General features: G+C 39.0%; 1 protein-coding gene across 1 annotated transcript; it reads left to right on the forward strand.

Annotated features, from left to right (window-relative positions):
• Nucleotides 1-5: 5 nt before the first annotated feature.
• npc1 (Niemann-Pick disease, type C1) lies at nt 6-19,734 on the forward strand. The gene is made up of 25 exons (XM_008434556.2): nt 6-163; nt 2,455-2,583; nt 3,477-3,583; nt 4,287-4,432; nt 4,634-4,801; nt 4,896-5,145; nt 5,228-5,310; nt 5,590-5,960; nt 6,775-7,001; nt 8,330-8,430; nt 10,127-10,229; nt 10,348-10,537; nt 10,767-10,949; nt 11,083-11,197; nt 12,225-12,352; nt 13,506-13,640; nt 13,766-13,855; nt 14,477-14,667; nt 14,824-14,939; nt 15,342-15,471; nt 15,575-15,760; nt 16,342-16,573; nt 16,961-17,074; nt 17,202-17,364; nt 18,187-19,734. The coding sequence occupies exons 1-25, from the start codon at nt 71-73 to the stop codon at nt 18,267-18,269; spliced, it is 3,834 nt and encodes a 1,277-aa protein (XP_008432778.1). The 5' UTR covers nt 6-70; the 3' UTR covers nt 18,270-19,734.
• Nucleotides 19,735-22,633: the final 2,899 nt, after the last annotated feature.

The following is a 22,633-nucleotide window of genomic DNA, read 5'->3' on the forward strand; positions in this document are numbered from 1 at the left end:
AAAACGTCACAGGAAGAAGAAACCATCAACAAGATATGCAAAAGTTTAGCCGGACTGTCAGTCCAATTCGATGATTTCAGAGAGAGGGATGGGGCCCACAGCAGGGAGGCTCAGTTTCACTCTTCTCTTCTTCATTATACTGCTGTCAGGATACTATCGATGGGTGAGTGTGGCTGAACGTTCCCGGACTCGTGACTGTTCCGTGACTCAGCCTTGGCTACAGCTGCTGTTGTGATGTTTATCCGAGGCGGAGAACGAAACTGGATAAAGATCATAAAACCCAATGTAGACTGGAGATAGCTTTTTCAACTTACTGGATTTATGCTCGCTTGAAAATATGATTTTTAATGGTATACGACAAGCAGTGCTTTCGATATTGAAAGCTGATTGAAATGAATCGTTTCATTTCAATCAGCTTTCAGGGAGACGGGGTTTACTTTTTAAAAGACTGGTTGTACTGGTTGTGTTTCAATTCGCGGCTGTCGAAACCTATAATCATCAGAAAAGCAAAACTGCTTTTTAGGAAGAAGAAATTAGTTATTGAAACCTCAAAACACGAGTGTAATTGCTAGCTGAGTGAAACACAACAGTGCGCAAGTTCACTGCTAAATATAAAATAACCAGGCGAATATTAAAAACACCATGTTGTATAACCTGTATATTTCTGGAGACTGAGCACTTTTTTGATAATAAAAAGCAAATAACATGCTTACCGCGTGTCTTTGTTTGAAGCCGAATTAACAAATTATTTCAGTGAATTTAAAATGCATGTTGATCCAGTGATCAGAATTGACCAGATATTCCATTAATCACATTTGATCTATTCAGTAAATCCATCGTGAAAAGCAACACGTCTCACTTTTTTTTGAAAACATCATATTCTGATTCTCACCGTATGCCCCTTCTATTTTTCCTGTGAACTACAGACGAAAAAAGACGTCTTGCAAGTTCTTAAATTGTGATAGTTTTGAAATTCACCAGAAAATTAAGAAATTAGGACGATACTGTGACTTTTATTTATGCTTTATGGATATTACCCTAACCTTTGTATTATATAATGAACTAAAAATAGGTGCATCAAAGGTACAATGTTGGTTGAATGATTTATAGACAGAAGATGTTGGGAGGTCTTTGTTTTTATAAATTTATCAGATGGGCATCAAATGTTTTTTGTTTTTTTCCGGTATTTGAAATGCAGATAAAATCAATGGAATATCGATTGGTTCATCTTCAATAGAAACTACATCAAGGACAGTCGTCCTTGTAGTTTAAATTCTTCAGACGGACAGCTACGCCTAAGAGTTACACAAAAGAATAAACAAAAATTAAACTAAATGCAAAAGCCAGATTTTGCACAGCTTTGTTGTCTGGCGGTCATGTTTCATTAACTTTAACATGTCTGTCCAGTTCAGGGGTATTACTCAACAGAAAGCAACTCTGTCCCTTTGCTTTAATTTAATCAATTGTAGGTAATACTCACTCGTTCTCAGTCACCTCTCATTACAATATTTGCACTTCTTTACATGATGCAATTAGTTCGATCCTCTGCAACGCACAGATCTGCTTTGAAACTGAGCTAAAACATCTGAAATGTCATTAATCATTACTGTTTTAAGATAAGGTAAAAAAAAAAAAAAGAGAAAAAAAACTGAAAAGAATGCTAGAATCAGCGCAAATATTGACTACCTGAAAGCTGCTGTGGGTAAGCAGAAAAGTTAAAGAAAACTCATGAGTATTTAGGCAGAAATTCCGTTTCTGGCCAAGGATCACTATGGAGACCTGTTTGGTAACCTAGATAAACATGACTTAGCAAATGGTACCACAGTCCAGTAAGCAGGAACAGCCTACAGCTTCATACAGGTTGTTTTCCAGAAATAATGTCACCTGAATATCATCTGTTTGTGAATAACACCCACAAAAGTAGGACAAAGTGTAACTCCGAGTCTTGTCATGAAATTGTTTGTGGAGTAAGTGAATTAACTTCCCCAAGATGACCTTCGTAACAAAATGCACGTGATGGCTCTGATGCTGAACAGGCAGATTAAAGAACATGTTTAGCTTTATTCTAACTCCTGTTGTAGACAGTAGGCTATCACATGTCACATTTTAAATCGATATCTAACATGTTCTGTGGTGGGTGTCACCAGGTTTTTTTCTAAGTCCTGCAAATATATTTTGCAGAACTGAAAATGTTATTTTTAAGTACACAGAGCATATGATGTTCGAAAGACAGGAAATCAGTTGCGAAAAGGAAGAAAGATAAAGTGCTTCTTCACCTATATCTCTAAAGAAGCCTAATAAACTAAGGCACATGACTCATTTCAGCCTTGGTAAAAATGGCGTTGGTAAAAATAGATGAAGTTTCACACGATTTAAAAGTTATTTCTCATCCACCAGCCAACATCCTGTTCACCATTGCTCATAATATTGTTTGTTTTGTTGTCTCGCTGTCAGGTGGAGGCCCAGCACTGTGTTTGGTATGGCGAGTGTGGCGAGTCAGAAAAGGTTCCTGGCAAAAAATACAACTGTAACTACACCGGTGCCCCTCTTCCACTAAAACCTGAAGGCTACGAGCTTCTAACGGTACGTTCACTACTGTAATGCTTTGCCTTTGTTGGTGATGCTCTGTGGAGTAAGTATTCATGCATCTTCAACTTTTCACATTTGAGGTTGTTACATTACAACCTCAATTTTTGGGGATTTTATGTGAAGGATTTTATAAGATGTAGAACTGTTTTTAGCTTCTAAAGTTACATTTTGCTTTGTGCATCTAGCAAGATGTTTACCCATTCTTCTTTGCAAAATTGCTGAGGCTCATTAGGTCTGGATAGAGAGCATCCGTGATCGTCACTTTTCTTAGTCTTGCTACAGATTCTTCATTGGATTTAGGTCTGGACTTTGACTGGGCCGTTCAGACACATGAAGAAGTTTTGATATAAACCATGCTGCTGTAGCTCTGACAGCTACAACATGTTTAGAGTCTGAATGTTTAGAGTCAACAACATCCAGCTGGAGCATAAACCTTCACTTGAGATAATGCTATTAATACTGTCTTGTTCGGTCAGTTACGGAAAACGATCTATCCATCTGCTGTGTTCCTTGGTCCATGTGATGCTACTTATTCTTTAATGTGCTCTAACAAACCTATGAGGCTTTCATGAAACCTTTATTTTCTTTAAAATGCGCACATTCTGACTCTAGCACTGGATTTTGGGGTGTCAGATGAAAGGATGGTTAAGGTTATGCACACCAGTGCATCACACTTTTCAGATTTTTGTTTACAAATAATGTTGGAAGCCAGGTATCCATACTGTGTATCATGTTCCTTCCCCTGTACGTGCAGTACCTTGTGTTGGTCCATCACATAAAATCCCAATGGCTGTAATGTGACAAAACATAAAAAGGCTCAAGGGTTACAAATACTTTTGCAAGGCGTTGTATAAGTGTTTTTCACAGCCCGTGCTTTATATGTGCAGGAGCTCTGTCCTGGGTATAACTATGGAAACCGAAGTCTCTGCTGCAACGAGGACCAGCTGCGCACGCTCAAAGGGAGTCTCCAGCTGCCCCTTCAGTTCTTGTCTCGGTATGTTAGAAGATTAGCCGGTGAAGCACATGACATTCTTGCAGCATTATCTTCGGCCTCCTGAAATGCTGGAGATAAATTCGTCAATGTATCGTATTTGCCGGTAAAAACAAAATATGTTGTTTTTTTTAAGTATGCAAAACTCCACAGATAGGGTGGTTGTTATCTGCTAACGTTTGCATGTTCTATAATTTGCAGATTTCATTTTCACGTTTTTAAAATTTTACTATTGTTATATGTACAAAGTTGTGAAAAAGTGTTTGCTACTTTACAGATTTATTCAATTGTTGCTTTTTTTTTTTTTTGAAATCACACTTAATTGTTTCAGAACATCAAACAAATTTTAATACTAGGAAAATCCAGACTCGTAGAATCAGAAAATAATTTAAATCAACCAGGCTGGCAACACGAAGTGGACAAAGGACCCTAAAAAGCAACACATCATGGTGCAATCTAAAGAAATTCAACAAAAGATCAGCCATGAACACCCTGTCTGGAATGGGTTACAAAACTATTTTTACCGCTTTGGAAGCCACTGAGATCCGTTATTCACAAATGAAGAAAACATGGAACGATGGAACAACGGCAAATCTTCCCAGGAGTTGCTAGCCTCCTCAAATTGCTCCAGGAGCTCATGAGCAATGACTCATCCAGGTGGTCACAAAAGCACTCTGGTTACTCTGACTTCTCCATCTGCACGCAGGTGTCCTTCGTGTTTCTACAATCTGATGAACCTGTTCTGTGAGCTGACGTGCAGTCCCCATCAGAGTCAGTTTATGAATGCCACCAAGTTCAAGGGGAAGAATGTAGTAGAAGTGGAGTACTATATCGGAAAGACATTCACTAATGGTGAGTCGTTCAACTGTTGACGTGCGAGCATTTGGCTTGCATAAGAAATCTGCTGAGTTAACATGATTATTTCCTGAAGCTGAGCTCTCAGTCATGCCAACGGAAACTTTCTGTCATAACTTTCTGTTTTGTGGCAAACTGGACAAGACAGACGGGGACTTATGAATCATTGAATCGTTTTCTCTATATGATTTCTTCCAGCTATGTACAATGCCTGTCAGGATGTGCAGGCACCTTCTAGCAATGTGAAAGCCTTATCGCTGCTGTGTGGCAAGGACGCTCAAGAATGCAATGCAACCAACTGGATCCAATACATGTTCAGTATCGACAATGGCCAGGCTCCATTTCCTATCATCCCCGTGTTCTCTGGTAAGCACCTCTTCATACCTCTGACTGTCTTGACGTCATTCAAAACCATTACGTGGGTTCGTTTCTTAAGGGAAATCTTCTGTTACTATTCCAGATGTGGAGGTTTCCGGTTACACGCCCATGAACAACAAAACGTATGCCTGTACAGAAGGCTTAGAGGACGGTTCGGGTCCGTGCTCCTGTCAGGACTGCGCGGCGGCATGCGGCCCCAAACCCGTACCYCCTCCGCTGCCCCCTCCCTGGACCATCCTCGGTATGGATGCCATGTCGGTCATCATGTGGATCTCCTACATGGCCTTYCTGCTCATCTTTGCCGGAGTTTTAGCCGGGGCKTGGTGTTTCAGGTAACGCGCTTCGGAACGTAATGTGTGAACGTRTTATTCGATGCATACGTTTGTTCTGAACCAGTTGCTAACTGATGTGTAGGCAAAGGACCATCACATCAGAGTACGGCCCCATTTTGGACAGCAACAACCCACTCTCCCTCAATAGCGATAATCAYAACCAAGGTAAGGCCAAGTTAATAATAATTCATTTTATTTATAGGCATCTTTTAAAGACTCTTAAAGTCTCCTTACATTATGAACAATACATAGAAGCAACTTAATTATCAAATGATCAAGTTATCTATACTTTTTGAACCTTTCTACAGCCACAGATCTGAATGCTTTATTGTGGTTTTATGGAATGAACCAAATTAGAGGCCCTGTACCCATAATGTTCTTGTTCTTTAAATGATATACACATAACAAGATTTCTCCTTATTATTTTTGTTTTTCTTCTCTCAGAAAATGCATCGTGCTGTGAGACGCTGGGCGAACGCTTTGAGAATCTCTTGCGAACTTTCTTCAGCTCCTGGGGTTCTTTCTGTGTTCGTCATCCATCCATGGTCCTGCTGGGCAGCTTGGTGTTAGTGACCGCTTGCAGTGGAGGCTTGGTCTACATGCGCATCACCACCGACCCCGTTGAGCTTTGGTCGTCGCCCTCCAGYCAGGCTCGCCAAGAGAAGAACTACTTCGATGAGCACTTTGGTCCATTCTTCAGAACAACGCAGCTCATTATAACCACTCCCATCAATGACACTTATATCTACTCCCCGTATTTCGGAGGGTCAGATGTCCCGTTTAAAGCCATCCTGTTCAAAGACATTCTGCACCAGGTTGGTGGTTTAGGAAACAGTGAGCAACACTAATTCATTGAAACATCTTTCTGACGTTTGGAGAAAACATCAGTTTTTTTTGTTGTTGTTTTTTTTGTTTTTTTTCTGTAAATGAAAACTAAAGTGCAAGACTCTCTGCTATCTTTCCGTCACAGTGAAGCAGAGAACTTCCGAAGAAAAAAGCTAAGCAAAACCTAAAATCTTTAGATAAACTTAAACTATGGACTTGGTCTTAAAATTTGAACGACCACAGCTTAATCCTTGTCCTCGTTGCTCTGCTGTTTACACAAAGCGTGACTGAAACTAACACCGTCCTCCCTGTTCTGATCGATTGTTTTTGACTGGGAGTGGTGTATTTCTGCAGATAGCAGTAGGATCACTGGAACAAGGAAGAAAATATTTCTTCTTTTTTTTCTGTTTTTTTCTCGCTAAAATTATTTGTCTCATATTAGACTGTCTAGGCGTAGTGACAGTTTTAACAACTGTGTAAAAAAAATCTGTTTTTATAAAAGTTACCTAAGGCAGTTTTAATAAACTTTTTAAAATCAGATTTAGAGTCAAATTGCAATTTCTAAGCATTAAAGCACCTACGTGCTCTATAATTATTCCCACAGCTCAAATCAGCTCTTGTAAAGTGCAGRAGAAGAGGTAGTTTTAATATTTTGCACCTGGAACAGCTAAAATTGCATTTCTGTTTTCTTTCYGCTAATGTAGATGGAAGTGCAACTAAAGTTTTGGAACTGTGGTTCCAAGTTGTTGTTTTTTTTCTTTCTATTCCTGCACTCATGTTTCTCTTCTAACCTCACTTTTCCAGGTGCTGGACCTGCAACTTGAAATCGAAAACCTAGTAGCTGAATACGACGGCAAAAACGTCACGTTGAAGGACATCTGCTTGGCTCCTCTGGCGCCGTACAACAACAACTGCACCATCCTGAGTGTTCTCAACTACTTTCAGAATAGCCACTCGGTGCTGGACCACAGCATCGGAGATGAGTTTTTTGTGTACGCCGACTATCACAGCCACTTCCTCTACTGCGTCAGGTATTTTTTACGTTTGTTCAGTTTTTTTTTTGTTTTTTTTTTTTTTCTATAAGCTGACATTTTGCATTATGTTTAATCTTCTCTTACTTCACTGTCCTTATTTTGGAGAAGCGCTCTTCTAAAAACACCTGTTCCTCATTGTGTTTTCGTAGAATGGTAGAGGAACGCTTCGAACATGAAAAATAATCTGCAGRCAGACGCCGATCCAGTTTTGTTTCGTAATTTTTCAGTTCACCTTTTGGCGTTTTGCAAGTCATACCAAGAGAACACAGATGTGTGTTTTCAACTTACAGCCAAAGAATTCTGTGTCATTAGATTTTTTTTATTAACCAATAAATATTACTCTATTTTCAAAMGAAAATTACAAATAAAAATCAGAAAAGTGTGGCATGCAGTTAGAACAGTTATCCATGAGATGTTTACAATCTCTAGATATTGTTTCAKAACTGCATTTTCAAAACTTTATCCTTGATTTTCTGCTGTGTTATTGTTTGTTTTATTTTTATGATTAAAGAATATTTCCCTTTTCCTTTACCAGCAGAATTCTTTAAAAGGCCATCCTGGCCAAGACTGGTATTGATGCAGAGTTAAAAAACATAATATAACAACTTAATCTAAGTCTACATGTTAGTTCATTTGAGCATCAGARCGGTTAAAAATTAAAGCTCATCTTTGACTGATCAGTACATTGATCATGCAAAATTCTTGCTCCCAAAATATCAGACATTAATCAGACTGGCTCCTTTAGTTTCARATCAGCCTACAAATGATTCTAAAACCAGAGAGCAGCAAACTGAGAGGATTCCTGGTCTGTCTAGGTGTTTGGTGCTGACATTAAGAGAAAAAAAGTTCTGGGTCCAAAGTGAAAATTTGATAAGAAAAGGAGCATAAGAAACATATGCTTGTTTCTTATGTGCCAGTGCTGATGTTATTTCTTCTTGAATGCTTTCTAACAAGCTTTTGAAGTGTATTTTATTTAGGAGTATGCGAGTAGAGTGGGCAGTATACAAATGTCCAACCTTTTTCCTGGTTTATCTCATAAGACCCTAAAAAAAAATACAATGTCGTTTTTGATGGCCATGCATACGATCTTTTTGCCTTTCTTACAAATATTTAGTTGAATTTTTTTTTTCTTGTTCTTGTTGATGAAGTTTATGGACCACCTGCTCCTTCAAGGGTATTCCCCTGTGCTACATTTTCAGATAATCCTCCTGTTTAGAATAGTGTTTGCAGACTTCCTCCTTACCATTCATGTAGGGCTTCAGTGACTTTGTTGTGTTTATGYTTTTTGTCCTAACCCCTTAACTACATATGTTTCCCTCTTGCAGCGCTCCAGCATCACTCAACGACACCACTCTCCTTCATGATCCCTGCTTAGGAACCTTTGGTGGCCCCGTCTTCCCTTGGCTGGCACTCGGAGGTTATGATGGTAAGTTGTTGTTTTGCACAGTTATGAGTGGTTGATAAAACTCATACATAAGCGTATCCCTGTAAAAGGAGTAGATTCATCTGAGGCGATAGGACTCGCTGGATCCTATGGAAATCAGACATTTGTATTTGGTTCTCAGCACAACTGCATACAGGAGAGGGTGACTAACTACAGTAAAAGTATTCTTTGTCATATTTTGTTACACTGCAACCACAATCTTGGGTGTATTGGAGGAAAACCAACACTTCACCCAGCACAGACCTCCTATGCAGTGTAGATGGTATCRTGACAGAGGGAAGCTGTTGATGGGAAAGAAAAATGAAGATTTAATGTCTGCTTGTGAACATTTCCTTCTACTTTACAACTATGCATTGTGTGTTTTTTTTCTTTTCTTTTTTGGCTCAGTGACATGAAATCCCAATAACACACACTGCAGTGTGTGGTTGAAGTGTGACAGAATGTGAAAAAGTTCAGGAGTAACTTTGCAAGGCACTGTGACAAACTGTAGTTGGTACTTGTTTAGAAAGAGCAAACAAAGAAAACTTCAGCACCCCTCTGGTCATTCACCTTCARCACATTTTCCACAACTTTGTCGCAGTGTTTGTCCATAGTTGTGTCACTATCAACCAAATCGTACCTCTTTCCCARATTAAAAAGYATGGAATTGTCAAGCAGCTGTTGCCTGCTATGCCACWGCCTACTTTGTAACACCTTTTCCAATAAAAACAAAGGTGAAGGAGGCTCCGCCCTGCTCCTCCACCGTRAAAGCCTCGTCTGCTCTGATTGGGCAGCTTTCTGTGGGCTGATCACCAGGCACCGCCCATAACCTGTTAGAAAGCATTTCATTGGACACAAATAGAATCAATGGTCTGAGTAAGATGCTCAAAATTGTGAAACATTTGGCAGGAAATGGAAAAAACAAATAAACAAAAACCCCATTGATTACGACATATGTCTTGCACACACTGTAGCCAACAGAACATGCCATCCTCTGAACCAGTTCTTCACTTTACTCCCTTCTGGCCACAGATGCAACACATTGGACTTGGTGGGAAAAAAAGCCCACTTAAGTAAAGCTTTGTCCCCTCAACTCCAGAGACGATCGTCCATTTCCTTTTTTGTTTCTTGTGACGTGTATGTGGSTGTGCATAAGGGGAGCAAGCAATGTGTGTTATATCTGTAAAGGTGTGTATGTGTTGAATGWGGTTTATGTTGTAATTTATATTTGTGATGTCACACTTTTTGTGAGAAGCCAAAGTTATTTGTATCTGCAGCTTGGAATATGTAATGACTGTGAAATAAATTATCTCTATGAGACAACAAAGACTATCTCTATCTACCTTTCAAAAAKAAAAATCACTGATCTTTGTTGTACCAATAAGCAGTGAAAACCTCACTGGATCCTTCAACAGCAAAAAGAAGTACAAACTAAATTATGTGTTTTTGTACATATATTAAAGTATTAAATTAAGGAGTAAATAAGTCAACTTGAAATTTATTTGGTAAAATGTTTATTTGTTTAAAACATTTTTATTGTGATTTATTAATTTTGTTTTACTGTAACACATTAGGAGCCCTCTAATTATTATTTATTTTTAAATAAAAGACTTCAAATGGGCTTATTTCAATGGATGGTAAAGAAGTCAAAAAAATTCAATTTGACAGTAAATATACGCTGTATTTCTTCAAATTACAGAGACAAACTACAACAATGCCACAGCTCTTGTGATCACCTTCCCGCTCAACAACTACCTGAACGACTCGGTCAAGATGGGCCAAGCTCTCGCCTGGGAAAAAGAGTAAGATAGCAATTCATCCGACAAACCCCTTTGCCTTTAGTTGTATAGTTTTTTTTTTTTTCTTCATGTAGTGTTGTTTATACAAACTGTTTATTTTGTGTGTGTCCGTGCCTTCCAGGTTCATCAAGTTTATGAAGCACTTCAGCAATCCCAATCTGACCGTAGCCTTCAGTGCAGAGAGGAGCGTTGAAGACGAGATCGACAGAGAGAGCAAAAGTGACCTCAGCACCATCGTGATCAGCTACGCCATCATGTTCATCTACATCTCCCTGGCTTTGGGCCACATCCACAGTTTCAGAAGGCTGCTGGTAATAGGAAAAACCCTGACATGATTTTARTCTGTGCTTTCGGTGCCACTTGCTGCCACACATAGCCAAAATAGTTTCAGACATTACACATCTTAGCTTGTCCTGCCTGTTTGCTATGAAGCAGCACAAGTCACGGTCACGTCTCTTGTTACTCATGCATGAAACTGATGTGACGAAAGGATGGAGATGATTCATCTTGGGTTTTTTTTTTTTTTTTAAATCGGTGCAGGTGGACTCGAAGATATCTCTTGGTATAGCCGGCATCCTGATTGTGCTCAGCTCGGTGTCTTCRTCTTTGGGGATCTTCAGCTATGCGGGTGTCCCACTTACACTCATCGTGATCGAGGTCATTCCCTTCCTCGTTCTGGCTGTCGGGGTCGACAACATCTTCATCATCGTGCAGACTTACCAGGTAAACGYTATCTTTGGTGCTAATATTTAACGAACATTGATCCGTAACTTTTATTTGTAAGGAATAATGWTTGTGCGTGGCTTCCTCTGAAAGAAGAGGTGCTAAATTTKAAAATGTTTGCATTTGCGAACAGAGAGATGAGCGGATGCCTCGGGAAGAGCTTCACCATCAGATCGGCCGTATCCTTGGAGACATAGCTCCCAGCATGTTTCTCTCTTCCTTCTCAGAGACGGTGGCCTTCTTCCTGGGTAAGATGAATCTGCTGCTTAATGACAGCAACATACTCATTAAACTGTTGGGGCTTTCACCGGCGACGCAGGCCCACAGTATTACAGATCCTCCACCATACTTAACATTCAGCATGCACTGCTTTTCTACTTATCCATTCTGTGGTTTTAAACCAAACCCAACTTCAGTTTTTTTGCAAAAAGGTCAGTCATTGTCRCAAATGGCTTCATTTTAAACTTCCTGTAGAGTTTACTCTACCTTAACATCTCTATGTTAAGGTTTGCATAGGAACCACTTCCAACCTGTTGGTATTTAGATAGTATGTTGTGGTTGCTATCGAGATTTTATGATTTTTTTTCTCCCTCTTTGCTGCAGCTCTCCAATGAAATTGGGCCTTTATGTTTATGGATCAGGGATCACAAAGAGCCAAGAGTTACTAATTGGAAATACCTAGAATTTCTTATTGGCGTAAAAAAAGAAAGCACAAATAAGGCAAAATATTTTTATTTTAAATGAGTTGTTAACAAGTGATGTCAAGAACTTACCCTTGTCATGTCTGGGGKTTTTTACAAGCTTAATTATGCTTACAAATATTTAAAGGTGAATTATCTCTAAAATTTTCAGTGAAAATCAGCTACACCTTTAAGGCTATTTACACATTTTTGCCAGATTGTGGCAGTGAATGTGGCTGTATGATCTTGTCAGTAGAAATGGATGCGAATCAGTGTCTGTATCATATTACGCTGTTATATCTCTGCATTTGGTGACATTGCAGATGGATTTATGGATTGATGGATCCAGTAATCGGATTGGGTCCATTGAGAACCTATCTATGGTGGACCTGTCTACATATTTTTGACAAAACGTGTCCTAATTATTTGACTAAACAAAAATCTTTACATACTGAACTGTAAATGTTTAAGCTTAAACTAACAAACTTGGACTTTAAGAACCAGAATGACACGTTTAACAGATGGATTGCTTCTTTTTTCTGCCGAGCCTCAAACTGACCTTTTCTTTTTTTTTTTTTCTTGGGTTATCATCCAGGTGCCCTGTCCAACATGCCGGCTGTTAGGACTTTCTCATTGTTTGCTGGCTTGGCTGTTTTCATCGATTTCCTGTTGCAGATCAGTTGCTTTGTCAGCTTGCTCGGCTTGGACGCCAAAAGACAGGAGGTGGGAGTAAAGGAAACTTTTGTTGTTGTTGTTGTTGTTGTTTTAATCTAGATGCAAAAAAAGGACATTAAAAATTAGATTGCTAGAATAAAAATAGCTTAACTGCCAAATGATTTACACTGTCAAGAAAGTAATCATCCCCTCCAGATTTTGTGTTGCTCTAAAAGAAATCACATTTTGTATTTGATTTGAAAAATTTAAAGATGACCTGAGAAAATACAAAAAAAATCTTTTTTTACAAATGATGGGGACAAAAGCTTTGATAAACAACCTGATCATGTGTGAAAATATAATTATCCCCATCTCAACAGTAGCCCTCATTTTGTGTTCTGCTTTTAGTAGCCATAGCTGATTACTGTATGGCCTGCATATTGAAGAAGTCATGTAAATTGTACCTGTCCAAAATCATGAAGTAGACTAAAACTCCTCAAAAAACACAAACATTTCAAGAAAGAAAAATAAAGGACATTTTTTGGGTCGTAAATCTTGACTATATAACTTCTGAGCACAACGTGTTTGTTTATTTTTTTATTTGTTGTTGTTTTGTTTTTTTCATTTGACATTTGCAGTTAGATTTGAGTAAAACTCTGAAGACCATTTAAGCAGAAACTCTGATGTTTTAGTGGTATTTTTCTCTGCTTCCTCATTTCCATGTCAGCTGTGTTTCATTTGACTTCTTTAAAGGTCGTTAATTGTCAGAAGTCGTTCTCTATAACTAAACTGTTGAGTCATATTTCTCTTTTAATTCTAGGCATTTTAGCAGTAAACAATGATGGTATATTATTATGCACCATAAAGTTAGAAACCATTCCAGGCTTTACGAGTAATTTAATAGTTTTGTTTTTTTAATCACATTTGGAACAAATTTTGTACTCGGAGGGAATTTCTTTTCTTTTTTTTAAAGCACTTTTTAGTGATTCCTTTTATTAAATTCTCTATGAAGAAGTAATCTGCAAATATATTTATTACCTAAAACTTTCTAATCTACAAATCAGATTAAATGCGTACAGATTTATCTGCAAAGACTTCACATTTCCTTATTCCAGATCTTCTGGCGTGTTCCGCATGTACAATAATAATTGAACTTTAGCAACAGGTTCTTCATTACRCTAYACTTTTTAAACACTGCGGTGTGTCTGTCATGTTTAAAAAGGGGAATCGACTTGACATCTGCTGCTGCGTCAAGCTGCCCGAACGTCAGGAAGTCAGGACAGAAGGCTTGCTCTTCCGCTTTTTCAAGAAATTCTATGCTCCATTCATCCTTAAAGAGTGGGTTCGGCCAATCATTGTGAGTCACACCTCAGTAACCGTGCCTGCCTTCCTGCTTTAAATCCACCAATGAGTTCAAGTGGAACCATTGTTTTTTTTTTTGTTTTTTTTGAGTGGATGTGACCGTGTTGTTCCTGTCAACAGGTGGCGGTGTTTGTGGGTATGCTGTCCTTCAGTGTTGCGGTTGTCAATAAAGTGGAAATTGGATTAGACCAGAAGTTATCTATGCCTGATGTAAGTTTTTAATTTTTGTCATATTTTTCTTTCTCACYATTTTTGAGTGCAGACTTTTGAGTTTATGCAATAAAGCCAGAGCTACATTGCCTTGCTCTTTATTTAACGTATTCACAACCATTGAACTTAATGTCTCGTCACGTTGCAAACTAAATTCTCAGTGTATTTTGCTGAGGTTTTTTAAAAAAAAAAACAACTAAAAGAAGTTCATAGTTGTAAAGTGGGACAAAAATGAAATATGTCTTTCAAAATGAAAGTCAAATGAAAATCTTCATCCATTTGCATTGTGGCTTGCTGAGACCATTTTAGCAGAACATTTACAGCTGCAAGTCTTTTGTAGTTTATGTCCCTACCAGGTTTGAACATCTGGAGACCGAACATTTTGCCCTGTCTTCTGTAAAGAAGACCTTAGCCTAAGCCGTGGATTTGCAGCTCCTCCAGACTATCATTTACCTATCACTATAGCTTTTACTGAACTCTTTGAGATGTTTAAAGCTTGGGACAGTGTTTTCAAGGTGCATTGATTTTGCAGTRTCCTCAAGTATAAATCCATTTCCTCTCATCCTTAATTATTATACCCATCATAAACAGTTTATTCTGACAGCTCGTCTCTTCATTTAGGACTCTTATGTTCTGGATTACTTCAAGAACCTGAGCGAGTACCTCCACACCGGAGCGCCGGTTTACTTTGTAGTGGAGGATGGACACAACTACAGTAGCCCAGAAGGCCAAAATTCTGTGTGTGGAGGAGTGGGATGTAACAACGACTCTTTGGTGCAGCAGATCTATTCAGCCTCACTTATCAGCAATTAGTAAGTCGAGATTGAGATACATACAGTATTTAAAACTTTAAATACTGTATTTAGGACTAATTCGGTCAGCTGTTCATCTTTAAAGAACTTCACAAACTGCTTGTCTCATCTTATTGTTGCGTCGTCTAACCGATTTCACTTTTTATTTACTCCCAGCACAACCATTGCCTACACGCCGTCGTCTTGGCTGGATGATTACTTTGATTGGGTGAAGCCTCAGTCAACCTGCTGTCGCTTCTACAACAACACTGGAGCTTTCTGCAATGCCTCAGGTATTAYCCAGCGACTGTGCATCAAACTAATGTCTAGTGGATTCAGAGATCAGAATGTAAAAGCCATGCAACATTTTAGCCAGTTTTTTAGTGTGAAAAAATGCTTTTTGTCAAATGTCTTAAAGCAGTAAAATACATTTCGTAGGTAATCATAAACTTTTCGGTCCTTTCTTCTTTGTCTTTCTTTTCTTCAGCTCTTTGTTTTCTTAATTTTTTTCTCTTCTTCTATTATCGTTTTCTTTCTTTGTCTTCTTCCTTTCCTCCTTTCTTCTCTTTGTTTTTTCCAGGTCCCACGTTTAAGTATTAATAGAAATATCTGGTCTTGACTTTATCGTRGGCCAGTCATATATTTTCTCAAATCCTTTGAAGACAGATTAACGTGTTTCTAAATCTATTCACTAGTTGTGAACTCGTCCTGTGTATCCTGTCGGCCCATGACTCCGAGTGGGAAGCAGAGACCTGAAGGCGAAGACTTCATGCACTTTCTGCCCATGTTCTTGTCCGACAATCCTAACCCCAAGTGTGGAAAAGGGTAATTGATCACATGTATTTGTCAAAAAAAAAAAAACACTTCGTGTGTCCTTAAATCTTTTCGCTTTAACTTTTTCTTTACCCTCTCCATTAATCCTCTTCAGCGGACATGCGGCTTATGCCACAGCAGTCGATCGGTATCCCAACAACACGGGCGTCGGAGCAACTTACTTCATGACGTACCACACCATCCTAAAGGAGTCTCCAGACTTCATAGATGCTTTGAAAATGGCCCGAATCCTGGCCAGCAATATCAGTCAGTCCATGAATCACAAAGTCTTTGCCTACAGGTACATTCTGCTGACGAGCTGCTCTGTTTTTGGATAATACGTTTTTGTTCATGACACCAAGTCCTCAGCAAAACATAACAGTAGGCATGACTTGTTTTTCTACATGTCCATCTTTTGTTTGTTTGTTTGTTTGTTTGTTTATCTTTGTAACAGAAATAAAATACAAGGTTATTTACCGAGGATGTCAATAATTCTGGCTTGTACGTTTCAGAAGAATCTTTTGGAAATGTTTTTTTTTTCTTGCAGTGTCATTAGATATTTATTGACAGAGTTTTTGCTGGTTTATGGTGACAGTTCAAGGGAGTCAGTGAGAACATATAGGTTACAGATAAACCCGGGAGCCAATATTTGACCAGGACTTCTGCATTGGAGTTCATTTACATTACCACAATGTCCCTTCTACTTTTATTTGAGGGCTGAAGTTTAGTTAAAAAACTGGTGTGGAGACGATCTTTTAGTTGTGTGGTAAAATATAACTAACTTTCTACCAAATTGTGCCTTGACTGGTATGAATCCCACAATATATCTTTTTTTGTTTTACTCACTATGTGCTCACTTATTAATGTTTTCCTTCTCTACAGCGTCTTCTACGTGTTTTACGAGCAGTACCTCACCATTGCCTACGACACGGCTCTGAATTTGTGCGTGTCGCTGGGGGCCATATTTGTGGTCACTACGGTGCTGCTGGGCTTCGAGCTGTGTTCGGCGCTGATGGTCAGCATCACCATCGCCATGATTCTGGTCAACATGTTTGGCGTCATGTGGCTGTGGAACATCAGCCTCAACGCAGTGTCTCTAGTGAACCTGGTTATGGTGAGAGAAAACAAAAATTCAGCAATTCCCCCTTCCCCCCAAGACACGGGAATTACTTTGGGAAAACAAAATGCTGTGTTTTATATGAATATGAAGTAATATGAAGAGTTGTTTCATCTGAAATCCTTTATGTGACAAAAAAGTAAATAATTTTTTTCAGTACAGTAAATGTGTATAAAGTGAATCCCTCTCACTTGATGCGCTTTGTTCTGAAAATGTCACATGAACGATTATGATGCCAAGTCGTGTCAGAATGACCGAAAGGAAACCAGAGTTTACAGATGACCTACTGTCACCTCCGATAACCAGTTTGAAAGGGSGGGAAAAAAAGCAGATGTGTGACTTTCTTCTGTTCTAAATTGTATGTTTCTTTTCCTGGACTTGCAGAGCTGTGGAATCTCCGTGGAGTTCTGCAGTCACATTGTGCGAGCGTTTTCCGTCAGCACGAAGAAGAACAGAGTGGAGCGGGCGGAGGAAGCCTTGGCTCATATGGGCAGCTCCGTAAGTTGAAGCCTCCGCCGTTTTACATGCACAACAGGAAGTTAATTCTGTCAAAATGTGGTCGTCTTGTGTTTTTAGTGTTATCTTAAATTTATTCTGTTTTTGTATTTTTATTAAATCTCAACAGGTGTTCAGTGGGATCACATTAACAAAGTTTGGGGGGATTTTAATCCTGGCGTTGTCCAAGTCGCAGATCTTCCAGGTCTTCTACTTCAGGATGTACTTGGCCATCGTGTTGCTCGGGGCAACGCACGGCCTCATCTTCCTCCCAGTTCTTCTAAGCTATATAGGTCAGTAATGTTGCACAATAAGCAATATATAATATACTGCACAACAAATAAACACACAATTATATCAAGTATTTTTAGTGTAGTGTAGTATACTTGAAATAAGTCCAGAATTAACTTAAAAGTAACTTTTCAGCAAGATGTAGCAGCTTATTTTAAATAATTTCTTAATACTGATAAAGCGCTAGTTCTAAAAACAAGACATTTTCCCTATGTTTTAAGTGAAATAATTTGCCAGTGGAACTAATACTTTTTTTAAATCAATATTAAGGAATTATTAACCTATAACAAGCTCTTATATTTTACTGAAGTTACTTGTGAGTTAGTTTTGTCTTTTTCAAAATTTACACTAGTAGAAACYAGACAAAAGATACTTGCTAAGATTTTGTGTTTTTGTATTGCGTTCATACACTTATCACTAGTGTGAATGCTATGTAGATTTTTGATATTTTTAAGTTTTTAACTCTGCTGATTGGGATCTAGAAAATGTCATATAATATGCAGACATAACTGTTTCAGAAGCTTGTTCATTAAAAAACCCATTTGGTCAAGGAGAAATCCCAAAAAACAGTGGCGGGGGTTGATGTATAATTTTGACCRCGTGCGTGAATTGGAGTAAATCCCTATGATACAGAAACATAAGCACCAAACTCATTGAATTTGTACATCAAGTGATCATTCCACCCTCTAAAAAAAGAACAGCTTAAAACGATCAAAAGCTCTAATTTAATAACTCATTAATGATCGTGACTGGTGTACGTACATTTCCTACCTGGACAGTCTTGACCTGGGTGATTTGCTTACAATATGTGATCCTCTCCAAAGGTCCGTCGGCGAACAAAGCGAAGGTGTTTGCCGCGAACCAGCGCCTCGTCGGCACAGAAAGGGAGCCCCTCATCAAACACTAGCCGGCTTGTCGAGACGGCRAACAACAAACTAATTAACTAACTACCTGTGAGGAATTTGTTCGAGGGTGTGAGCTCGAGCTGCTTCTGCAACCACTGACACACTCTTCATCATCCCAGCTACTATGCGTGGATCTAACTCAGGAATGATATCAGAAATGAGGAACGCTGAAGGCCAAGTCCACAAGAACAAGTAGATTTCTCCCTAGAGGACTTAAGACATAAAAACTGCTGCCCTCCTCTTCTGCTTTGTCGTCATCATCATCATCATCATCATCATCGTCGACCTTTTCACACTACAGGCTTTAGCATCTGCAGATGGAACAACACACCAAGGAACAGACACTTTGATGGAGAGGAGCAGGTAGACCCTCCACCTGCTGACATTGGTTTTGAGAAGATACAAAAGGGGACAAACTGGTCAGTTTTCATAAAGATGTCCAGACCAGATTAATCATATATATGAGATGTTTCTTTTCTGTCATGAAAAAGTTGAGTATTTGTACAACTATTCTAAGACATTTATCGAATGGAACTAGTAACAGCGGTGACTCTTCCTGCAACACCTGGAAAACTCGTCTCCGTGCTTTGTCGTGACGCAGGTCAGCTTTTTCCTCAGCAGCTAGTAGCAATCAAACAGTGACGCTTTTAGACACATCGACATCTACRTCAGATTGGTGATGCATGAATTACTTCCACTGATGAGAATAAGTTATTTTAAATGCATACTCTTTTTTTTTTWTTATTTAAAAATCAGATAATCGGGACGTCAAAAAAAAACAAAAACAATTTCCAGGTACATGCAGCCGGTCCCGTAGATGCTGCTTCACGTCTTCCTTCCCACGTGTTATTTATTTCAAAACAACAAATTTCACTTTAAATTGTGCCGACATAGAAGTGTCCTTTTATTTTTCTGAAGACTGTGTAGGACTGAACGGTTCTGATTGGTGTGTATCTGATTTGCTTTTGTGGTTACTGAACATAACATTTGTAGCATTATAAATGAAAGAGGATAAAAAAATATACATATAACTGGAAAAAGCTAACGGGACTAACTAAAATGTGTTCTATGGTCATTGCAGTTACAGCAGTTCTGAGATTTTAAATTATTGTTTTAACTATTAGCGTTGCTTTTCTGTATATTATTTTGAACCTCTTCTAGCAAACAGTTAGAGGTCCCTTTAAACAAACGTGTTTTCAGATAATTTAAGCGAAATGGGACCAATCAGAGCTTTACATTGTTKATATTCCCCACCTTTACCTCAACATGTCTTGACATTGAAGCTATTTGTGTTCTGCTAGAGTAAACCATTCCTTGTTTTTATTACTTAGTAGAGATGGAGTAATAATTTGCATAATAAGAGAAAAAGCTGCACCTGAATGTGCAAAAGACAAAAAAAAAAAAAAAAAAATACAATTTTGGTTATCGTTTTGTCCTGTCTGACATTGTAAAAAAAACAAAAAAAAACAGATGAAGTGAAACATAGGGAACGTTAGTTTTTAACCATTTTTAACATTTATTAAACTACTCAACAACAATGCAAAGCTTGTTTTGTGTTTATTTTATGAAATCTTTTGTTCTGGTATCTTTGTATGTTTGTATTACTTTGGGTTTTAAAAATGCTTTACATGCGTAGCCCCAGTAAAACGTTTTGGTCGGGTAAACGTTGACCTGTTGTGAGCTTACGCTGCATCCAGAACACGTTGACTGACATAGTCTGACCACAGCGTGGCGCCTGAACCCATTCACTGAGAAGAGCCTGCATGATCTCTCAGTAGTGCTAGTGGGAGTGACCTCATTTTTTTCTCACTGCTAAGAGAGGCTGGCAATGCTTTTACTTTAATGTTCTGCAGAGCAGCAAGTGCGTTTAGGTCGCTCATGTACAGACATATATTTCTAAATAATCAGCTGCAGCAAAACCCATTGTTCTCCATGATAACAGGTCACCCCCTGGTATTGCTTCCCCAAATCTTGACAGGCCGTCGAGTCGCTCACATCCCATCCGAAAGTTGCTGCCAAGTTGAGACCTGTCCACTTCCTCTCAGCATTTGTTGTTGTGACTGTCTGCTCAGCCCTGTTGTCACACAACCCCGCAAGCTCATGACTTATTTATCCTCCTCCCCCCCGTGGGAGCGGGACTGTCCTTTCAGTGTGACTGAGAGATTAAAATATTAATTTCCTCCGCAGGTCTGCGGCGCTGTCTACAGGAGAAAAYGTGCAGGTTGCCAGAGTGCTATTATGTAAGAAGGGAGAGGCTCCCCTCTCTCTCTTGACTCTGACCTGTTCCCTGTCTTCCATCAAGGCTCAGACACACTGAACAGAGGAGGGTATTCTAGTTCAGTCAGGCATGAAAAACACTATGAGCAGAGGAGGAGAGGAACGCACAGCATGGGGAGTGCAGTCTTAGCCGACATGTGAGAAATGAAAGTATTAGGAAGTGACACTTTTGCTTAAACTTATGTACTTGCATGAATACGAAGAGGATTTTTAAACGATAAGTAACAAAAATAAAATTCAAGAATTGAAGGCAACAGAGGTGTGGTATAGAGCAAAGAATAGCAGCTCAGTGTAATGTGAGTTATTAAAGTGATCAGGGCTCACAGAAGACGATCTCCAAGCCTGTTTTGATGTATGAGTTCAGTTATTGTCGTGTTGGAGCAACCGCATTTTAACCAGCGGGGATAATCTGTCCAAATTGGTTTAGAAATTCAGGAAGACACCAGTGGCAACCAAAGTTTGCAGAGAAATGGGAGACACTGAAACATCAGTGTGCTGCTCGGACACAAACAACAGCACTGTTGCATTGACTGTGTGTTAGAACCCGGGCCTGGGGKTGTCCCTGTATGGAGTTGGCATGTTGTGGCATATGTGAGCTCTTAAGGTGCTCCATCTTCCTCTATATATATTCAATATTTGTATTTGAATATCTTTGTCTGATCTTCTGAAACGTTTGTGTGATTAGAAAGCAAAAACAAGAGACAAATGCAGAACATAGCGCCCCCCAGAGGAAATRTGCATAAAGTTCCTAAAGTCAGATCTCAAGGGATGATGTTTGTTCTATCACAATAATTCACTTTTAGTTCCAGTTTCCTCATAAACTTGAAAGTTAACAGAAGTCTGCTGATTAAAGGATCCGGTTTCACAAACATGCTTTATGCATGTTTTTTTTTTTTTCCAAGATTTTAACAATATCTAAAAACTAAAATCATTTGTTTTTTAATCAAAAAGCTTTTTTGTTTATTTTAGTGCCTGACTTTGACACCGTGTGAAGAAATGCCTCTGTGCCCAGCAGATTATGGTCCCAGCAGTTCTGGTGGAGGACTGCRTTAAAAAGCTGGGCCTTTCCAGGAGGGCGACCAATTTAAGTTAGTTGTACCGATACTAGTGGTCAATTAACCAAACAGACTGATGTTAAGCTTGTTGATGGCTGCTAAAARTATGTGGTTGACATCTAATGGACCTTTATAGTAACCCTAGCTAATAAGGTTTGACTGATAAACCTAACATCTGCTCAAAGCACTGGAGAAATATTATTTTTATCACAACAATCACATCCCAGACACAATGAAACCAAGTAAAGTTTTATGATTTTATGGGATTTTTTCCCCCCAGTTTTATATCTTACCCTCTAATATATTATTAAAGAACATTTGCTCTAGGCTCACATATAGGTTGTTTTTACTCCCACCTTCAAAGGAGGCAGACATATTTTTGTTATTTCATTCCAAAATCCATCAATAAATAAGTATTCGAAGTGTCTGCTTTGCGTCAGTGGTTTTCCGTTACACTGGGCTCAGTTGAACCTTAGTTTGGAACAAAAGGGATTAGGTAGCCGCCTTGTGAGCGGATCAGATTTTCAGGTCCACCTGCAGTGCTTTACCTCCTGCTGAACTCAGACCAGCTTCAGAAAATCAATTCAGTTTCTGCATGATAGTGGTGGATTTTAACCAGAAATCAAATAATCACGTTTTTTTTTTTTTTAATGAACAGCAGCTAAATAGACACAGCAGCAATGTTTACAAACTGTGCAAGATAAAAAAAATAAAAAACTCCTGAGTCACTGTATTGTGACAAGAACGGTTCAAAAATGCCATTTCAGCTGTGTGTTGTTAATTTAACATGAAGAGCGATGGACTTCTCGCAACCCTGGAGCAAATATTTTCACAATGAGGGTCACTTATGTGTGAGCTGGACTCAGGAAGGGCTGTCAATAGCCTCCTTTATGAGACAGAGAGGGGGAATTAGGCCCTCAATAGAGTGGGACTAAGCCATGTATGGTGTTGGTCCACCATCGGGTTTGTTTTGAAGGCAGCACGGGACTGGTGTGACTGCGGTGTTTACGTTGGATGTGTGTGAGGCTGACGAC

The sequence above is a fragment of the Poecilia reticulata genome, linkage group LG17 (genome assembly GCF_000633615.1).
Source record: "Poecilia reticulata strain Guanapo linkage group LG17, Guppy_female_1.0+MT, whole genome shotgun sequence".
NCBI classification, from domain to species: Eukaryota; Metazoa; Chordata; class Actinopteri; order Cyprinodontiformes; family Poeciliidae; genus Poecilia; species Poecilia reticulata.